The sequence below is a fragment of the Rhinatrema bivittatum genome, chromosome 5 (assembly GCF_901001135.1).
Source record: "Rhinatrema bivittatum chromosome 5, aRhiBiv1.1, whole genome shotgun sequence".
NCBI classification, from domain to species: Eukaryota; Metazoa; Chordata; class Amphibia; order Gymnophiona; family Rhinatrematidae; genus Rhinatrema; species Rhinatrema bivittatum.
In genome coordinates, this window is record NC_042619.1 from 26,707,558 (window position 1) to 26,726,872 (window position 19,315).

At 44.9% G+C, this 19,315-nt stretch overlaps 1 protein-coding gene across 1 annotated transcript in view; it reads right to left on the reverse strand.

The window, feature by feature from the left end:
* Positions 1-19,315, reverse strand: part of THAP12 (THAP domain containing 12) — an 88,231-nt gene that overhangs the window by 7,058 nt on the left and 61,858 nt on the right. The window contains exon 4 of the mRNA XM_029602157.1: positions 13,000-13,036. Within this exon, the coding sequence (XP_029458017.1) occupies positions 13,000-13,036 (37 nt within the window). The remainder of the gene's footprint in view (positions 1-12,999; positions 13,037-19,315) is intronic.

Consider the following 19,315-nt stretch of genomic DNA (forward strand, 5'->3'; position numbering starts at 1 on the left):
CTGTTTGATCCAGTGCCCACATGTGAGGTTGGAACGCTCAACTCAGGTGGTCTGCAACCACATTCTCTAGCTCTGCTAGGTACACTGTTCGTAGAAGCATGCCTTGTGACAGAGCCCAGGCCTATATCGGCACCACTTCCTGACAGAGGAAGAATGAACCAGTGCCCTCTGTTTAAGTACCACATCGCCACCTAATAGTCTGTCTGGATCAGGATCACTTTGTGGACAAACAATCCCGAAAAGCCCAAAGAGCATAGTGGATCGCCAGAAGATCCAGGAAGTTGATCTGGTATTGAGATTCTTGAGCTGACCAATGACCTTGGGTATGGAGGCTGACCACGTGTCCCCCAACTCAAGGAGGATGTATCGGTGGTCAGTATGACCTGGGGTGGGGGGATTTGAAAAGGGACCCCTTACTCCAGATTGGACAGGTCCTCCAACCAGGAAAGGGAGACTTGGAGAGGCGGTGTAATACAGATATGTGCATCAAGATCCTGGGTCGCCTGTATCCACTGAGACTGCAGCATACATTGCGCTCTGTGCATGCACAGATGGGACAAGGGGGTAACATGGACAGATGCTGCCATGTGACCCAGAAGATTCAGCAGAAGGCAAGCTGAAACTTGCCGACATCGGCAGACCACACTCGCGAGTGCTCGATCGTGGGGCAGGAACGCCCTGGCTTGCACTGTGTCCAGTCTGGCCCTGATGAATTCTAGGCATGGCGTTGGGACGAGATGGGAATTGGGGTAATTGATAAACCCCAGAAACTGCAGTACCGCAATGATCAGATTGAGAGTGTGTAGTGCACCCTAAGTGGCACTCTTGATCAGCCAGTCATCGAGGTAGGGGAACATGTATCCCCCATGACGGCGAAGGTACGCCCCCACAACTGCCAGGAACTTGATGAAAACACAAGAGGCTAATGGATTGGCCACTGTTGGAAACAGGATGCTGGGCTTGATAAACCCTTGGTCTGACCCAGTATGGCATGTTCTTATGTTCTTAAGGCCAAATGGCAACACTCTGTACTGAAGTGTTCCCTGCCTATAACAAATCGGAGATACTTCCTGTGACTAGGGAAGATCTCGATGTGGGTGTAGGCGTCCTTTAGGTCGAGGGAGCACAGCCAGTCTCCTTTTTGCAGGAGTGGGATCAGGGTGCCCAAAGAGATTATCTTGAACTTTTCTCTTTGAAGAAACTTGTTCAAGGCTCTGAGGTCGAGAATAGGGCAGAAGCCCCCTGTTCTCTTTGGTATCAGAAAATACCGAAATCACGAAAAGGTTTGTAAACGGTAACCAGAACATGGGTAGAAAGGGCTGGAGGAGACCTTAGATTTGGGCAAGAAGCGTGAAACAGTAGAGGGTTCTATCTCATCGAAGCTAGACCATGTAACGTGTACATTAATAACTTTCATTTTATGCGCAGAGGTAGATATTTTATGAAGTTGGCTGAGAGACATGCTTATCTTGCTTTTGAAAATAATTACTTGTATTTGTATGTTGAAGCACCGGTTCACAGAGACCTACACCCTTCGCTCCAGAACTTCCACCCCAAAACCATAGACAAAAGAGAAATCAAATTCCCTTGACTTAATTAACAGATGTAAATACATACACACAAGTTAGCTGATGTACATAACATAAGAACATAAGAAATTTCATACTGGGTCAGACCAAGGGTCCATCAAGCCCAGTATCCTGTTTCCAACAGTGGCCAATCAAAGTCACATGTACTTGGCAAGTACCCAAACATTAGACAGATCACAAGCTACTATTGCTTATTAATTACCGTAATAGCAGTTTATGGATTTAACCTCTAAGAGCTTATCCAAACCTTTTTTAAATTCAGTAACTCTAACTGCTGAAACCACATGCCCTGGCAATGAATTCCAGAGTTTAACTGTGCTCTGAGTGAAAAAGAATTTTCTTTGATTTGTTTTAAATGAGCTACTTGCTAACTTCTTGGAGTGCCCCCTGGTCCTTCTATTATCTGAGAGAGTAAAAAACGTTTTACAATAACTTGTTCAAGTCCTTTCATGGTTTTGTAGACTTCTATCATATCCCCCCTCAGTCTTCTCTTCTCCAAGCTGAACAGCCCTAACCTCTTTAGTCTTTCCTCATAGGGCAGCCGTTCCATGCCCTATATCATTTTGGTCACCCTTCTCTGCACTTTCTCCAGTGCAGCTATATCCTTTTTGAGATGCAGTGACCAGAACTGCACACAGTATTCAAGGTGCGATCTTCACCATGGAGTGATATAGAGGCATTATGACATCCTCCGTTTTATTTTCCATTCCATTCCTAATAATTCCTAACATTCTGTTTGCTTTTTTGATTGCCACAGCACACTGGGCCAATGATTTCACTATGACGCCTAGATCTCTTTCCTAGGTGGTAACTCCTACAATAGAACTTAACACTGTGTAACTACAGCAAGGGTTATTTTTCCCTATATGCATCGCTTTGCACTTGTGCACGTTAAACTTCATCTGCCATTTGGAAGTCCAATCTTCCAGCCTCACAAGGTCCTCCCTGCAATTCATCGTCCGCAAATTTGATCACCTCACTCGTCGTACCCCTTTCCAGAGCATTTAAAATTATAGGGGCAGATTTTCAAAGGGATACGCGCGTAACCCCCGAAAAGCTGCCCCTTCCACCCCCTGCGCACGCTGAGCCTATGTTGTATAGACTCGGCGGCGCACTCAAGCCCCGGGACGCGAGTAAGTCCTGGGGCTTTGCTGGGGGGTGCATTGCGGCCGGCGCATCATCTGGGGGCATTCTGGGGGCGGGGCCACGGGCATGGTTCCGGCCCGGAGGCGTTTCGGGACATGGCTGAGGCCTCCGAAACTGCTCCCGGGCTGGGGAATCGCGCACCGGCAGCCGGCCTCGGGCAGGCGTAACTTTTATAATAAAGGTGGGGGGGGGGGTTTTAGATAGGGCTGGGGGGAGGCGGAAGGAAAGTTCCCTCCGAGGCCGCTCCGATTTCGGAGCGGCCTCAGAGGGAATGGAGGCAGGCTGCGCGGCTCGGCGCACGCAGGCTACCAATTTACCCCCTTCAAAAAAATGTACGAGATTTGTGAGGCAAGACTTCTCTTGGGTAAATCCATGTTGGCTGTGTCCCATCAAACCATGTTTATCTAAATGTTTTGTGATTTTATCCTTTATAACAGTTTCCATGATTTTTCCGAGCACTGAAGGCAGGATCACCGGTCTATAGTTTCCAGGATCATTCCTGGATCCCTTTTTAAATACAGGGGTTACATTGGCCATCTTCCAATCTTCAGATTTTAATGATAGGTTACACACTTTTACAAATAGTTCTGAAATTTCATTTTTTAGTTCTTTCAGAACCTTGGGGTGTATACCATCTAGTCCAGGCGATTTACTACTCTTCAGTTTGTCAATCAGGCCTACCATATCTTCCAGGGTCACCATGACTTGGTTTAGTTGATCAGAATCATCACCCATGAAAACCTCCGGAACGGGTACCTCTTCAATATCCTCTTCAGTAAACACTGAAGCAATGAAATCGTTTAATCTTTTCGCGATGGCCTTATCTTCTCTAAGTGCCCCTTTAACCCCTTGATCATCCAAAAGGTTCAACTGTCTCCCTTGCAGGTTTTCTGCTTCGGATATATTTTAAAACGTTTTTATTATGAGTTTTTGCCTCTATGGCCAACTTCTTCTCAAATTTTCTCTTAGCCTGTCTTATCAATGTCTTACAATTAACTTGCCAATGCTTATGCTTTATCCTATTTTCTTCTGAAGGACCATTCTTCCAATTTTTGAATGAAGATCTTTTGGCTAAAATAGCCTCTTTCACCTCACCTTTTAACCATGCCGTTAGTCATTTTGCCTTCCTTCCACCTTTCTTAATGCATAGAATACATCTGGTCTGTGCTTCTAGGATGGGTTTTTGGGGTTTTTTTGTTGTTTTTTTTAGCAATGTCTATGCCTGTTGCACACATTTTACCTTTGTAGCTGCATCTTTCAGTTTTTTTCTATTTTTCTCATTTTATCAAAGTTTCCCTTTTGAAAGTTTAGCGCTAGATCCGTGAATTTACATACTGAGCGTGAGCTCAGTTTATAAAATACATAAAAGTGTGCATACTGACTGGTTTAGAATACCCTCTTTGTACACACATACTTTTCCACTCTTCTGAAAATTTGCTTACCATGCTCAGAGGCTACTTGTGCATGTATATGCCAGTTTTACAGGCACAACCCCCATAAACCTTTGAAAGTTTCCTCCATAATGTATTTGATTATGCACTTACTTTTTGTTTGTTGTAAACTGCATTAGATGGTCCTTGGATGGACCTGAAAGGAGATATATAAACTCTAGGTTTTATCAGATTAGGACATACACTGATTATGTATGGGAATTCTGTATATACTGAGTCCTCAATGTATGCAAATATATTCCATGCATACTCATTCTGGAAACCAGACAGGCTATGGCAGCATTTAAATGTTTCTATCATATCGCCCCTATCCTGCCTTTCCTCTAGGGCAGGGGTCAGGAACCTTTTTGGCTGAGAGAGCCATAAACGCCACATATTTTAAAATGTAATTCCATGAGAGCCATATAATATGTTTAAAACTAAATACAAGTAAATGTGTGCATTTTATGTAAGATCACACTTTTAAAGTACAATAAGTCTCTGAAAATATTACACCAGGCCTTAAGACACCAATACATCTCCTATTAGGAAAACGGACCAAGTCAGGCTGCTATAGAGTCCTACACAGAAACTACACGCCAGCAGAAAACCTCACCTGAATCACGTGCTGTCCCTCACCTAACATAGAATAAAGAGACCAAAACGCATAACAAGAAGCATGCAGACAAAAACTGAATTGGAAACTGCAACAAGCCAGAGTCTCTGTATGCAGTGTAACAAAGGAAAAAAGAAACATCACACATCCTTATAAAACAAATCAAGAAATATAAAATCATCAGCAGTAAAACTGTACTAACAAAAAGAACATATTTCGAAACAGCTGATGAGTGGAATATCCAATAATTAAAAACTCATATAAAACATTTCCAGATACCAACAAAATATTTCAAAATAGCAGACACAAAGATCCAGTAATGAAAAATAATAAGGATACAAAAATTTTTTTGCTCTGCATACCTGGGAACGTTTGATATCCAGGTGTCCTGAGATTGTTCTGAATTAGCAGGAGGTGGGGTGGTTTGCTTGGAACTTTCTCCTCTCTCAGTCACATACCAGCGCTCTCTCTCACACTGGCTCTCAATGACACACCTATACACACATGCTCTCAGTCACTCACATATACAAATGTTTTTTCTCTCTCACTTATATAGGCTCTTAATTACACATTTACACACATGCTGTCTATCTTTTCACGCTTACACACACACAGGCTTTCAATCACATAAATACATGCTGTCTTTTTCTCTCACACACAGACTCTCATTCACATGCTTACAAACATGTCCTCTCTTTCTCTCATTTACACACAGGCTCTCAATCACATACTCACATGCTCCCTCACCTAAATCAGCTCTCAATCACACACAGACACACATGGTCTCTCTCTCTCATTTAAACACAGGCTCTCAATCACATACTCACATGCTCCCTCACCTAAATCAGCTCTCAATCACACAGACACACATGGTCTCTCTCTCTCATTTAAACACAGGCTCTCAATCACATACTCACATGCTCCATCACCTAAACCAGCTGTCAATCAGACACAGACACACATGATCTCTCTCTTACTTATACACACAGGCTCTTAATCATACATACACATGATCTCTCTCACACACAAAGGATCTCAATCATACACACATACTCTTTCAAACAAACAGGTTTTCAATTACAAACTTACACATACAGGGTCCCAATGGTAAACTTACATTCATGCTCTCTCTCTCACAGGCAGGATCTCAATCACAGACATACTCTCTTTCACATATACAGGCTCTCAATCATTCACATACATGCAATCTCTCACTCACACACACAGGATCTCAAACACACATGCTTGCTCGCTCATTCACTCTCTCTCTCCCCCTTCCCCCCCCCCCAGGGAACTCGCGGCAGCAGCAGCCACCTCCCAACGCTAACCTCCTTCATTTTCAGCCCTCGCGGAGGCGAAGGCGGAGTCCCATCGGCCGCGGTTGAAGATTTTCATTTTCCTCCGAGCCGCGCTGCAGTCTTCTTCCCGTCGGACACGCACCCGATGCTCTCCACTTCCTCTTCCGGGCCGCGGGAAGAAGAGAGCACCGGCGTGCTCTCTTCTTCCCGCGGCCCGGAAGAGGAAGTGGAGAGCATTGAGTGCCTGCGCGGGAAGACCCGCGCAGGCACCCGATGACTCCAGCGCTGGCACCCGGCTGACACCCGATGACTCCCGCGCAGGCACCCGGATGACTCCAGTCGGTGTGCTCTCTTCTCCTCCCCCCCGCGGCCCGGAAGAGGAAGTGGTGAGCATCGGGTGCCTGCGCGGAAGAAGAGACCACGCTAGTGTGGTCTCTTCTTCCCGCGCAGGCACCCGATGCTCTCCACTTCCCCTTCCGGGCCGCGGGGGGGGGGGGGGGGGGGGGAGGAGAAGAGAGCACGCCGGTGCCGCTGACTCCAGCTGTCCTGCCGCGTTCCGCCCGGGCTGACAGCATTTTAAGCCCGGGCAGCGGAGGACCGGGGAGCAGCTGGGTCAGCGGGGAACCGCGAAGTATGGCGACACTTGTCTGCGAGCCAGATGCAGCCCTCAAAAGAGCCATATCTGGCTCGCGAGCCATGGGTTCCCGACCCCTGCTCTAGGGTTTGTGTATTTAGACATCAAGTCTGTCCCTATATGCTTTATAGCGAAGACCACTGACCATTTTAGTAGCCACCCTCTGGACCAACTCCAATCAGTTTATATCCTTTCCTGAACTATACTCGATATTCCAAATGAGGTCTCACTAGAGTCTTATACTGGGTGTTGCATAACCATTGCCTCCCGCATTGCAGCAACTACCAGAAATCTGATAGATACATGCAATTATATCATTTTAATCATCATTCAAAATATAATTAAACATTTGGGGGTAGATTTTTAAAGTTATGCGTGGGCGAAGATTTGTTCGCTCAACCCGGCACTAACAAACCTACACCCGATTTTATAACATGCGCGCGCTGCTGTGCGCATGTTATAAAATCCAGGGTCGGCGCGCTTAGGGGGGTCTGCCGAGATATTTTTTTAAGTAAAAAAAAAAAAAATACAGAAAAGCATTTTTTCTGCTTTTCTGTACTTCTTTACATGTGCTCAGCACACTTTTTTTTTTTAATGCAGAGTGAATGAGTAATAGCCTCATTCACATGCATTTGCATGTGATAAGCGCTATTGCATTCACTCCGCGTTGGACACGCGTTCAATAGGCGCTAATCCCCCTATTGCATTAGGGTTGGATTAGCACCTATTTAACCCACATCCGAGTGTGGGTTATACAGTGCGCTCGGCTAAGCGCACTGTATTGTATCGGCCTCTATGGGAGGGGCTGGAGCAGCAGCAGAGAGATTGCAGAGGTTTAAATCAGGCACCCTGTTGCTTTCTTCAAATGATCAAATTAAAGGGTGGGAAAGCCTCAGCCAGGAATGTTGACTCTGCAGCAGGTTGCCAATAATACAGCAACAAGCTAATTGTGTGGTTTCTCCCATGGCTACAAAATCACTGCACAGAGTATAAGATATTTAAAAATGATCTTGCTGACTGATTTTTTGATGTTAGGGTTTTTGTCTCACTCACTCTCCTTGTCTCTCTCTCTCATCCAATCCAGCCTCATGACTTACACTTTTCACAGTTTTTCTTAATTTCTTCCAATCTTTATCCTAACCAGTCTGACTCTTCCTCTCAGTGCAGTTGCTTTTCCTTTTTTCCCCCTGCTCAGCTGCTAAGGCCATGCCACCTATATCTTCTTATCAGACCCCAAACTGGACAGGACCTTGCTCCCATAGACCATGCAGATTGCATCTACCACAATATGCTAGTTCCTGATCCTCTCATGTCTCCTTTAGCTGGGTATAGGCAATTATTTCCCATTTCCCTTAGTCATCTTGCCTATTGCAATTCTTAACGGAACACCATATTAATATATTGAGCAAGTGAACCGGTAAAGAACCAATTTATTCATGACAAAGTGAGTGGCTGAAAACTGAATGCATCTCTCAACCTAACTTTCCAATTGTCCATTTCTAGCAAATGCAGCAAAATTGCACTGTGTAACATATGTCTGCACAAAGGGGCCCGCCCCTTTGTGCGCCCCTTCGTGCAGCCCCTGAAGCCCGAAGCCAGGCCATATTCCTTTTAACCTTCCACTATTCTTACGCGGTCACTATCTTCCCTGCACCGCGAACCTGCGCTCCACCCTCGGCTAGGGTCGGCCCTCCCAGCACGGTCGGCGTCGGCCCTTCAGGGCCAGGGGAGGCAGACACCTAACTAGACTTTCGCGAGGACGGTGGACGGAAACAAAGGAGAAAAGAAAATAACTGACTGGAAGGGAACTGGTAAGCCCGCCCCGGAAACCCCGACGTCTCCCTCGGCTCCCCCAGAGCCCTTTAAAACGGCAGAGACGGCCTTAGGCGTCGCGCAACTCCAAACAAAGCACCCACTTGTTGTTTCATCCGGCAGCTCAGTCCTACCTCCAGACGTAGCCACCCACCTACCCACCATCATTCATTCAACCACTCCACTTGCATTCTGCATCACTCCTTTCTCCTAACTGAGCTACACCTAGCAGAATCTTTCAACGGACTCACCCCACAGCCAGCACTCATCGGACTCAACGGACTCATAGACCAGCACTCAACGGACTCACTCAGCTAGGACACCACCCAACGGACACCATTCAGCTAGGACTCTCCTAGCTGAGCTACACCTAGCAGAATCTTTCAACAGACTCACCCCACAGACAGCACTCATCGGACTCAACAGACTCACAGACCAGCACTCAACGGACTCACAGACCAGCACTCAACGGACTCACACAACAGCACCATTCGGACTCACAGACCAGCACCATTCAGACTCACAGACCAGCACTCAACGGACTCACACAACAGCACCATTCGGACTCACAGACCAGCACTCAACGGACTCACACAACAGCACTCAACGGACTCACACAACAGCACTCAACGGACTCACAGACCAGCACTCAACGGACACACAGACAGACCAGCACCCTTCGGACTCACAGACCAGCACTCAACGGACTCACACAACAGCACTCAACGGACTCACAGACCAGCACTCAATGGACACACAGACAGACCAGCACCCTTCGGACTCACAGACCAGCACTCAACGGACTCACACAACAGCACTCAACGGACTCACAGACCAGCACTCAACGGACACACAGACAGACCAGCACCCTTCGGACTCACAGACCAGCACTCAACGGACTTCCAACTCTAACCACACTCAATCACATCAGACAGACAAACAAACGAACTTTCATCAACTACCCCTAATAACCCTTATACATAAAAAAATAAATAAATAAATTTCTAGCTCGATCATCCAAGCACCAACAACCTTAGCTAAGAACATCACAACACAGGAGTACCAAAAACCAATATCTTCAACTCCCCCTCACAATTACCTTATTTCCTACTTCACCTGTGGAGCCAATATGCTAACCTACCCCATCCCCGTCATTCATCATCACTACTCTCACAACTTGAGACTGCTACAACGTCCCTTAAGCCACACTAAGAGATCACTCATCCCCATCATGATTTCACCTCTCACCCAGCTATTAGGACTCACTTTATTTTCTCTGACACTCTTCAACGCCCAATCCCTCACTAAGAAAACCCACATCCTCAATGACTACCTACTAGATTCCAAACCAGACATCTGTGCCATCACAGAAACCTGGTTAAAAAGCTCTGACACTCCCCTGATAAACCAACTACCGATACACCTCTACGACTTCTTCTCAATCCCAAGACTCAAAAAAAAAGGAGGAGGGCTTCTACTAGCCGCCAAGAAAGAATTCTATCTTACACAGCAACCAGTCAAGACCCCCACAAAAAAAACTGGAATTAGGTCTGTTCAAGTCAAAACATATCCAAATTCTTTTGGTTTACGCTCCACCAGGTATACTCGACACCGAAGCCTCCCTTCTCATAGAAACTATAGCCAAATACATCAACACAGACTCTCCGGCTATGATATTGGGGGATTTCAATCTTCATGTTGATGCCTCACCTCTCTCTCCTAATGTTGAATCCTTACTCTCAACTCTCAGAGCCATGGGTTTTGAACAAATCATCAATAAACCAACCCACAAAGCAGGACACACGCTTGATCTCATATTCATTAATTCTAACCTGTCTTACTATAATTCTCCAGACTGCACCCCTGTACCCTGGTCAGACCACTCCCTGATATCAACTACTCTCTCCACCAAAGTAAATCCTATTGAATCTCAACCTCAATCTACCATCCACTTCCGGAAAGTATGTCCCTCCGACACTCTTAGCGAACATCTAACTAAAGATCTTCCTAATATGGATATCTCCAACCCCAACGCGGCCCTTCTCTCTTGGAGCAACATCACGGAATCAATAGCCAACAAACTCTGTCCTAAAATGACGAAAACCATCAATTGGTCACAAAAAAAGAAACAACCTTGGTTCTCTCCGGAACTTAAACTGATGAAGCTAGACCTCAGACATAAAGAAGGCTTATGGCGTAACAACCCCAACTCCACAACTCTATCTGAGTACAAACGTACCCTCCATTTCTACAAGATCTCTATTCTACAGACAAAAAAAAAATTCTATGCAAGCAGAATCCACGATATACAATACGATGCCAGGGCCCTGTTTTCCTTCGTATCCCAACTCACAAAACCTTCTGCCCCTACTATCCCAGATGAACAGGCTCAATCAAAAGCCAATGAACTAGCACGCTTCTTCCAAGATAAAATCACAAACACACTGGCACTTCTTCCCACGAACCCAATGACCCCAGCTCTAGACTCTAATCCCACCCATCATCCCAGAGCCACCTTCGACTCCTTCGAACCTACAACCACCTTGGAGATAGAATCAACCCTTAAAAAAATGAAACCATCCAGCCATCCGACGGACCATATCCCTACTAAACTTCTGCTCCTCATCCCCAGCACCATCTCTAGAGCACTGACTAACTTCATAAACTGTTCCCTAACTCAAGGAAACTACCCAGATGAACTAAAATCTGCATCTCTCAAACCCCTCTTGAAGAAACACAACCTGGATACAAAAGAACTCTCCAATTACAGACCTATATCCAACCTTCCGTTTCTAGCAAAGCTCACAGAGAAAATTGTGAACACACAACTCTCTGACTACCTCGAGGAACATAAAATACTATACCCCTCACAGTACGGTTTCCGGAAATCCTCCAGCACAGAAACCCTCCTCATCTCCCTATCAGACCACATCCTTCTGGGTCTTGACAAAGGGCTTTCATACCTACTGGTCCTCCTAGATATCTCAGCAGCCTTCGATACGGTAAACCATGCCATTCTTCTAAACCGTTTATCTGACATTGGAATTGCTGGACTCGCCCTCAGATGGTTCAACTCTTTCCTCAAAAATAGAAGCTACAAGGTTAGAGTCAACAACAGAGAATCACCAACTTATAAAGCAACGCTAGGCGTCCCACAAGGCTCTTCTCTATCCCCGACCCTCTTCAATATCTACTTACTGCCCCTCTGCCATCTGCTCACAAACCTAAAACTAACACATTACCTCTATGCAGATGATGTGCAGATATTGATCCCCATAAAAGATTCTCTGCCAAAAACGCTTGACTACTGGGAAAATTGCCTGAAGTCCATAAAAAGCCTCCTCTCTAGCCTGAACCTGGTTCTAAACGCATCCAAGACGGAAATCCTTCTTATCTCCCCTGAACACTCGACCAACACCGACATTACAGCTCTGGACCCACAGATCTCTCAAACTAGAGATTTAGGAATTATACTAGACAATCATCTGAATCTAAAGAAATCAATTAATAATATCACCAAGGACTGTTTCTATAAGCTTCAAGTTTTAAAAAGAATCAAACCCCTTTTCCACTTTCAGGACTTTAGAACCATCCTTCAATCTACGTTATTTTCGAAAACAGACTACTGCAATGCATTACTCCTGGGGCTCCCCATTTCAGCCACAAAACCTATACAAATGCTCCAGAACGCAGCAGCCAGAATCCTAACCAATACCAACCGCCGTGCTCACATTACCCCCATCCTTCGAAACCTACATTGGCTGCCAATAAAATATAGAATTCTATATAAAGCTCTCACTATAATCCACAAATCTATCCACCAACAGCTCACACTAGACCTTCAGAACCCTCTCAAACAACACTCATCCGAAAGACCCATCAGAGAAGCTTATAAAGGAACCCTTCAAGTCCCACCTTCAAAATACACCCGTCTAAAAACCACCAAAGAACGTTCCTTCTACACAGCAGGCCCGGTCCTCTGGAACAGACTTCCGACTGACCTAAGACTGGAACCTTGCCTTCACACCTTTCGAAGACACCTGAAGACTTGGCTTTTCCTCCAAGCCTTCCCCTAGTCAAAATGACAATTCGGACTCAGCCTAAGAAATGAGATAATTACTAATCTCATAACCCGTTGTATATTATTTATTTGTTGCTCATTTCTCTCTACCTTTCTTCCTGGCTACTTTAGCCCCCAAGTTCAATGCCCTTGTTTTATGTAACTTTGCTTGTTTCAGCCTTCTTGTTTGGTTACACTTGTTTATCCCCTAAGTTCCATGTAAACCGGCCTGATGTGAATTCTATTCGTGAAGTCCGGTATAGAAATATTAAATAAATAAATAAAAAAAATAATATGTATCAACCCATAAACAATTCATCTAATTGAAATGTGATATGCAGATGAGATAATTATAATAATCTTAGTAAATCCAGACAATTCATATACATTACGTTATACGTTTAACCTACTCACGTTTTCTTTGTTTCATAGTATTTATCTCATCTTCACTCTAGGAAGAGAAAAAAGAAAAGATTGGCCTATTAAGGATCAAGACCAAGGAGCATCTCAAAGTTCATATACCACTAGATGGCACTGTGGTATTAAAATAAACTGCTTTAGCTCCTTTATTACTTTCAGAAAAGAAAAGATGGACAACTTCCAAGGAGGGGAAATGTGGTTGTTTACTTGGAGAACAGTTACTGGTAAGTAAATATCCCTTCTCCAGGATAAGCATTCCTAATTAAACTTATGTTGTTTAGCTAGCTAAGAATTATCTTGTTAAAACAAACAGCACTAATGTGGCAAAAGAAAAAATAAAATGCAACAAAGACTTTGCTTTATGATTTTTTTTTTTTTGAAACACAAGAAGGATGGAGGCAGATAACTGCAGGAAAACAAAAAACTAGGCCTAAGATGAGTGGAAGATGCACATTATTCTAATAATCCCTGGACCACAGTTGAACTAGAGTCCCAAATAAAACCAGTATTTAGACTATGGAAGGTCAAATACAGTCCTTGAACGATACAAATGGGTCTGGTTTTTAAGGAACTCACTAAGAATTTGCATGAGATACATTTGTAAGCATTTGAGCTAAGAACCAAGTTAATATAATATTTTGGTTTTTCTGAAAGTTGGACCCATGTGCAGTTTTGGAGAACTAGAACTGGCTATCTCCGGTCTAGAGGAAAGTGCTTGGTGAAGGTATTGACTTACATATGCACTGCAGTCTTGAATATTGGGGGCTGGCAGCTGATGTCAACATTGTGCTATGAATACAGCCAGAGCCCCCCCAATTTCCTGCGGCAGATTTTTAAAAAATCTGTTGTAATTATGTGGCAATTTTGCATAATTTTGTATATATTTTCAATTTAAATATTTTTTTTTTACTTTGTAAAAATAGTTTTCTGACATTTCTGTGTCCAGTTAATTTATTTAGTTCTTTATTAGAGGAAAAGAGATCTTAGTTATTGGGGCTGGGGAGGAAAGAGGATCTAAGAACTGAAACAGAGATCTCAGAGGAGGGAATGAAGAAGGAATCTTAAGCAGAAGGGGTAGAGAGATGGAGGAGGATAGAGGCACAAAGGGAGAGGGAGGAGAGGAGATTCAGGAAGGATAAGGAAAGGGAAGGAGATGGAAAGGAAGAGAAGATTAGGGATGGGGTGGATGAGGAGGGAAGATTGGGATGAAGAAGATAAGGAGAAAAGAGGGACAACTGGGTATAGGGGAATGAGGAGGAGGAAGAGGAAGGAAGATTGGGATGGAGAAGGAAGGCAGGCACAGGCCTCCCAATCACACCTTCATCTTCTCTTTCCCTTATCCACCCCTTCGGTCACATCCCAATACCCCCTCTAATCCCCTCAATCATATCCTATACCCTCTTCAATCTCCTTAATCCACTTGCAGGCTCCTCATCCTCTCCAATTCTCCTCACTTTGCCCCATTTTCACAATGACACTCTCTCCAACCCACAGTCACTTTTTCTCACTCACTCTTACCGCCTCCCTCTGTAATCCCTCACTTTCCCTCAGGCAGCCCCAAGATCTCTTCACTCGATGTCCCTTATTCACTTTCCTCAGGCACTTTCTCCCTCCCCCACCCCCACATTCACTTTCTCCCCTCATTCCCTCCCCTTCCCCTATGAGCCCCTCATTTATTCTCTCCCACCCATATTATCTACTCATTATTCAGTTTCCCATCCTACTCTCCACTCCCCTCATTCATCCTTGTTCTATACTTCCCACTCACTTGTCATTCACTCACTTCCCTCCATGATCGTCTCATTCACTCTCATTCACTCCTTGATCCCAACAGTTCCTTCACCCATCCTTTATGATGGGGGTAGGACGACGACGACGGCCTTGCAGCACCTCAGGCACATCCTCCTCCTCCACTGCCAGGGCTGACATTCGGGTCCCATGCAACGAAGGAGGACTCGCTCCAAGGCCTTGAAAGGCCGCTGTCCTCCTCCTATTTCCTGACAGGAGGGCAAGTAAGGGCATCGGGGATGAGGGCAGAAATAAAGCAATGCGCTGACCTACTGCCATCAATTCAGTTTCTCTGGAAGAGGAACAAAAGTGCCATCCCACTGCCACTTCTCTTCCGGGTAGGACCCAGCCCTCAGTCCTACCCAGCCAGAACTGCAGCAAGGGCCGAATTTTGTAGCCCTTACCATGGCTGCAGAATTGCAAGAGACCAGGGTACATTAGTATAGCTTTGTACCTGGAAGCCATAATAAACAGTACATGTCAGTAGACAAGGACCAATTAATTCGCCCAATCTGACCAGTTATCCCTGCCTACACTGATCTAGCTAAGGATATCTCCTAGCTGTCAACCTGCAGGAGATTGCTCCTTGTCCATGTTGTATTTTTGTCTCCCCTTTTTGTTCCTCTTCTGTTCCAAGTAGATTACCAAGTTTCCATACTTTAACCCAGGGGTCGGGAACCTTCTTGGCTGAGAGAGCCATGAACGCCACATATTTTGAAATATAATTCCGTGAGAGCCATACTAACTACAACCCCCCACCCTCCTGACCCCCCCCCCAAGACCTACCAAATTAATTTACTACAACCCCCTACTCTCCTGATGCCCCCCAAGACTTGCCAAAAGTCCCTGGTGGTCCAGCGGGGGGTCCAGGGCTCACAGACAAATCTTTAATAAAAAAGTAAAAATCTAACAAAACCCCCCACCCTCCTGACGCCCCCCCCAAGACCTCCAAAATTAATTTACTACAGCCCCCCACCCTCCTGACCCCCCGAAGACCTGCAAAAAGTCCCTGGTGGTCCAGCGGGGGTCCGGGAGCGATCTCTTGGACTTGGGCTGTCAGTAGTCAAAATGGCGCCGACGGCCCTTTGCCCTCACTATGTCACTGGGGTCGACCAATGGCGGCGGTAGCCCCTGTGACATAGTAAGGGCAAAGGGCCATCAACGCCATTTTGATTACTGTTAGCCGACGGCCCTTTGCCCTTAGTATGTCACAGGGGCTACCGCCGCCATTGGTCGACCCCAGTGACATAGTGAGGGCAAAGGACCGTCGGCGCCATTTTGACTACTGGCAGCAGACAGCCCAAGTCCAGGAGATTGTTCCTGGACCCCAGCTGGACCACCAGGGACTTTTGGAGGTCTTGGGGGGCATCAGGAGGGTGGGGGGTTTTGCTAGATTTTTACTTTTTTATTAAAGATTTGTCTGCGAGCCAGATGCAGCCATCAAAAGAGCCACATCTGGCTCACGAGCCATAGGTTCCCGACCCCTGCTTTAACCAATACTCAGGTCCATTTTTTTTTACCAACCTATTCCTACCCTTGTATCTGTCTCAGCACACTTAAATTGTCACAGTTTATTTATTTTACTTAAAAATTTTTATATACTGCTCCATTAATATAAAATTATCCTGAACTATTTAAAATAATAAAACATAAAATCATAAAAACATACAAGACATACAAAATCCTAAATATTACAATACTAAACAGCCTATAACATTAAACTAGAACAATGGTTCTCAACCTTTTTTCTATCAGGCACACCTGAGAGGCGATGCTCATATGCATGACACATTGATTACATGACCATCATATGACTAAATATAAGTATATGTTCTGCATCCACAGGAGTCCCCCACTTCCTAACAATGGGTGCAGAATAGAACTAAAACATTTCCCTGTACAACTCACCATTCAAAAAAGATTCTGAATCTGGTGTCATCTTAATAACAGCATCACAAACTCCCTCTACTACCAGGTGCACTGTAAATTACAACAAAAACTCCACTCTGTACATGTCTATCAAACCTGCAGCAGCACTAACTCCAAGAAATGAAACAGCAATAGCCCTACCCATGAAAAGGCAGCAGTTCACCATCAGTGCAATATAATATTGAGACAATAAACAAATAAGGCTGATACAAACCTCTAGTAAAGTTCCTTATCTCAGTCACATAACACACAGACAGACCTGCCTTCACCAAATACAGAATAAAAGACCACAAATTACAAATGTGTAAACAAAACCTGGAATGGAAACCCCAATACCTCCTTCTCCTCCATCAAAACTGGAGACTAGAAACAAAAATATATTTCCTCCAACACTAAGCAAAGTTCAAAGAGAAGAAATGCATATTCTCAAAACTGACATAGTATGGCCCTTGTACCCAGTCACTCCCCTCCATGCCCCCATCACCCCTCACTTCTCCCAACTACTCAATCATCCCTTCACATGCTCATATCCCTGTCCAACATTCCCGACACCCCCACCCCAACCTTCTTCCCCATGCTCCCTCTCTCCTCATTCAACCCTTTCTGCCCTTCCCTCTCCCCTTTCCTACCCAGAATCTCTGCCCATCTCTTTCCTACCCCTTCCTGCTCAGCATCCCCACTCCCCGCTGCCCTCTCCCCAACCCAGCCATCCCACACCTCCCATCTCTCTTCCCTGCCCAGTAGCCCCAACCCCTCCCTCCTCCACCTCTCCCTACCCAGCAACTCCAACCTCCTTTCTCCCATCCCATCCAAGACATTCAAAATAATAAAAAGAAAAGGAAAAATCACAAAGTTCCATTCAAGCTACTCACTTATTCCCACAAACTCACCACTCTCAAAGACTATCCCCCTTAAGAAACACCCAAGTTTTCAGCTTCTTTCAAAATGTGAGGTAGTTCTTTTCTTGCCTTATATCCACCCCAAACTTATTCCACATAACAGGGGCTACCTATTGAAAACATTCTAACCTTAGCGTAACCATTTCACACTGATTTACAAATGGTACTGTAAATAATGCTCCTAGTTGAGATCTCAAATTCCACTCTAATTTGTTAAACAGATAAAGCGGCCATTTCCACATATTATTTTAAATATTAGACACAAGATTTTAAATTGTGCCTGAGCTATCACAGGAGAAGAGACGGCTGAGGGGGGATATGATAGAGGTGTTTAAAATCATGAGAGGTCTAGAACGGGTAGATGTGAATTGTTTTTTTACTTTTTCAGATAATAGAAAAACTAGGGGGCACTCCATGAAGTTAGCATGTGGCACATTTAAAACTAATCGGAGAAAGTTCTTTTTTACTCAACGCACAATTAAACTCTGGAATTTGTTGCCAGAAGATGTGGTTAGTGCAGTTAGTAGAGCTGTGTTTAAAAAAGGATTGGATAAGTTCTTGGAGGAGAAGTCCATTACCTGCTATTAATTAAGTTGACTTAGATAATAACCACTGCTATTACTAGCAACGGTAACATGGAATAGACTTAGTTTTTGGGCACTTGCCAGGTTCTTATGGCCTGGATTGACCACTGTCGGAAACAGGATGCTGAGCTTGATGGACCCTTGGTCTGACCCAGTATGGCATGTTCTTATATGCATCCAGCTGGAATAGGATCGTCCATGACAACACAGTACTACTCACACCACTGCATTTAGGCTCTATAATCCCTAAGACAGCCAGTGCATAATAGTGTACTATACAATTTGCTAGCCAACTGGACAGAGCTCATTTGGCAACTGCCATTCCCAGTCTATTGGGATCAAAAGACACAAACAGTTGAGAAGCTTGATGGTGAGGTTAAGTTCTCTTTAGGTAATATGCCAGGGTTCTCTTACAGTCCGAGGAGTGAAAAACCCATTCTCCTTTGTACTCATGTGGTTTTGGAAAGAATCATCAAAGACTGGTCCCAAACTTCAGCTGATTTTGCTGCTGAGCCTTTGGCCAACGCCTTTCCCTCTGTCAACCTTGGGCAAGTAGCTGCTGCTACTGAAGAGTGGGAGAAGCTTGAAGATGTTGAAAAGAGCAGACGGTGCATCTTTGGAAAAATGGACACTTGTAAGGAAAATATTGGCATTGGGTGGAGGCTGGATGGTCCCCTGCCAAAGCTGATAGCAATTGCATTATGTATTGATGTTCTTTAATCAGAACCACCATCTCTTGAACTTTGTTACCAAATAAACTCTCCACTCTACAAGGCATGTTCACAAGACAGTCATGCATGTCCTCTCAGAGGATGCTTGCCACATGAGCTGGAGGCTCCTATAGATGTGGCCGAAGTCCTGGCTGCAGTGTCAAAAGCTTCTAAGTACAACGGATGAGATGGTTTTCATCCTCCATATCCTCCACTGGTCGGCCAAAGTCAGAGTTGGTCAGTTGTGATCCAGGCATTCAGAATTCCTGGATCCCCCCCCAAAAAAAACATGTCCAATGCCTTTGGGTATTTTCCAAGGAGGCGTGCCAGAGTGATCACAAGTATGCATAGCACATTTCAGCACAGTCTGAGTGGTGGGGAAGTTGGATGACTCTAAACC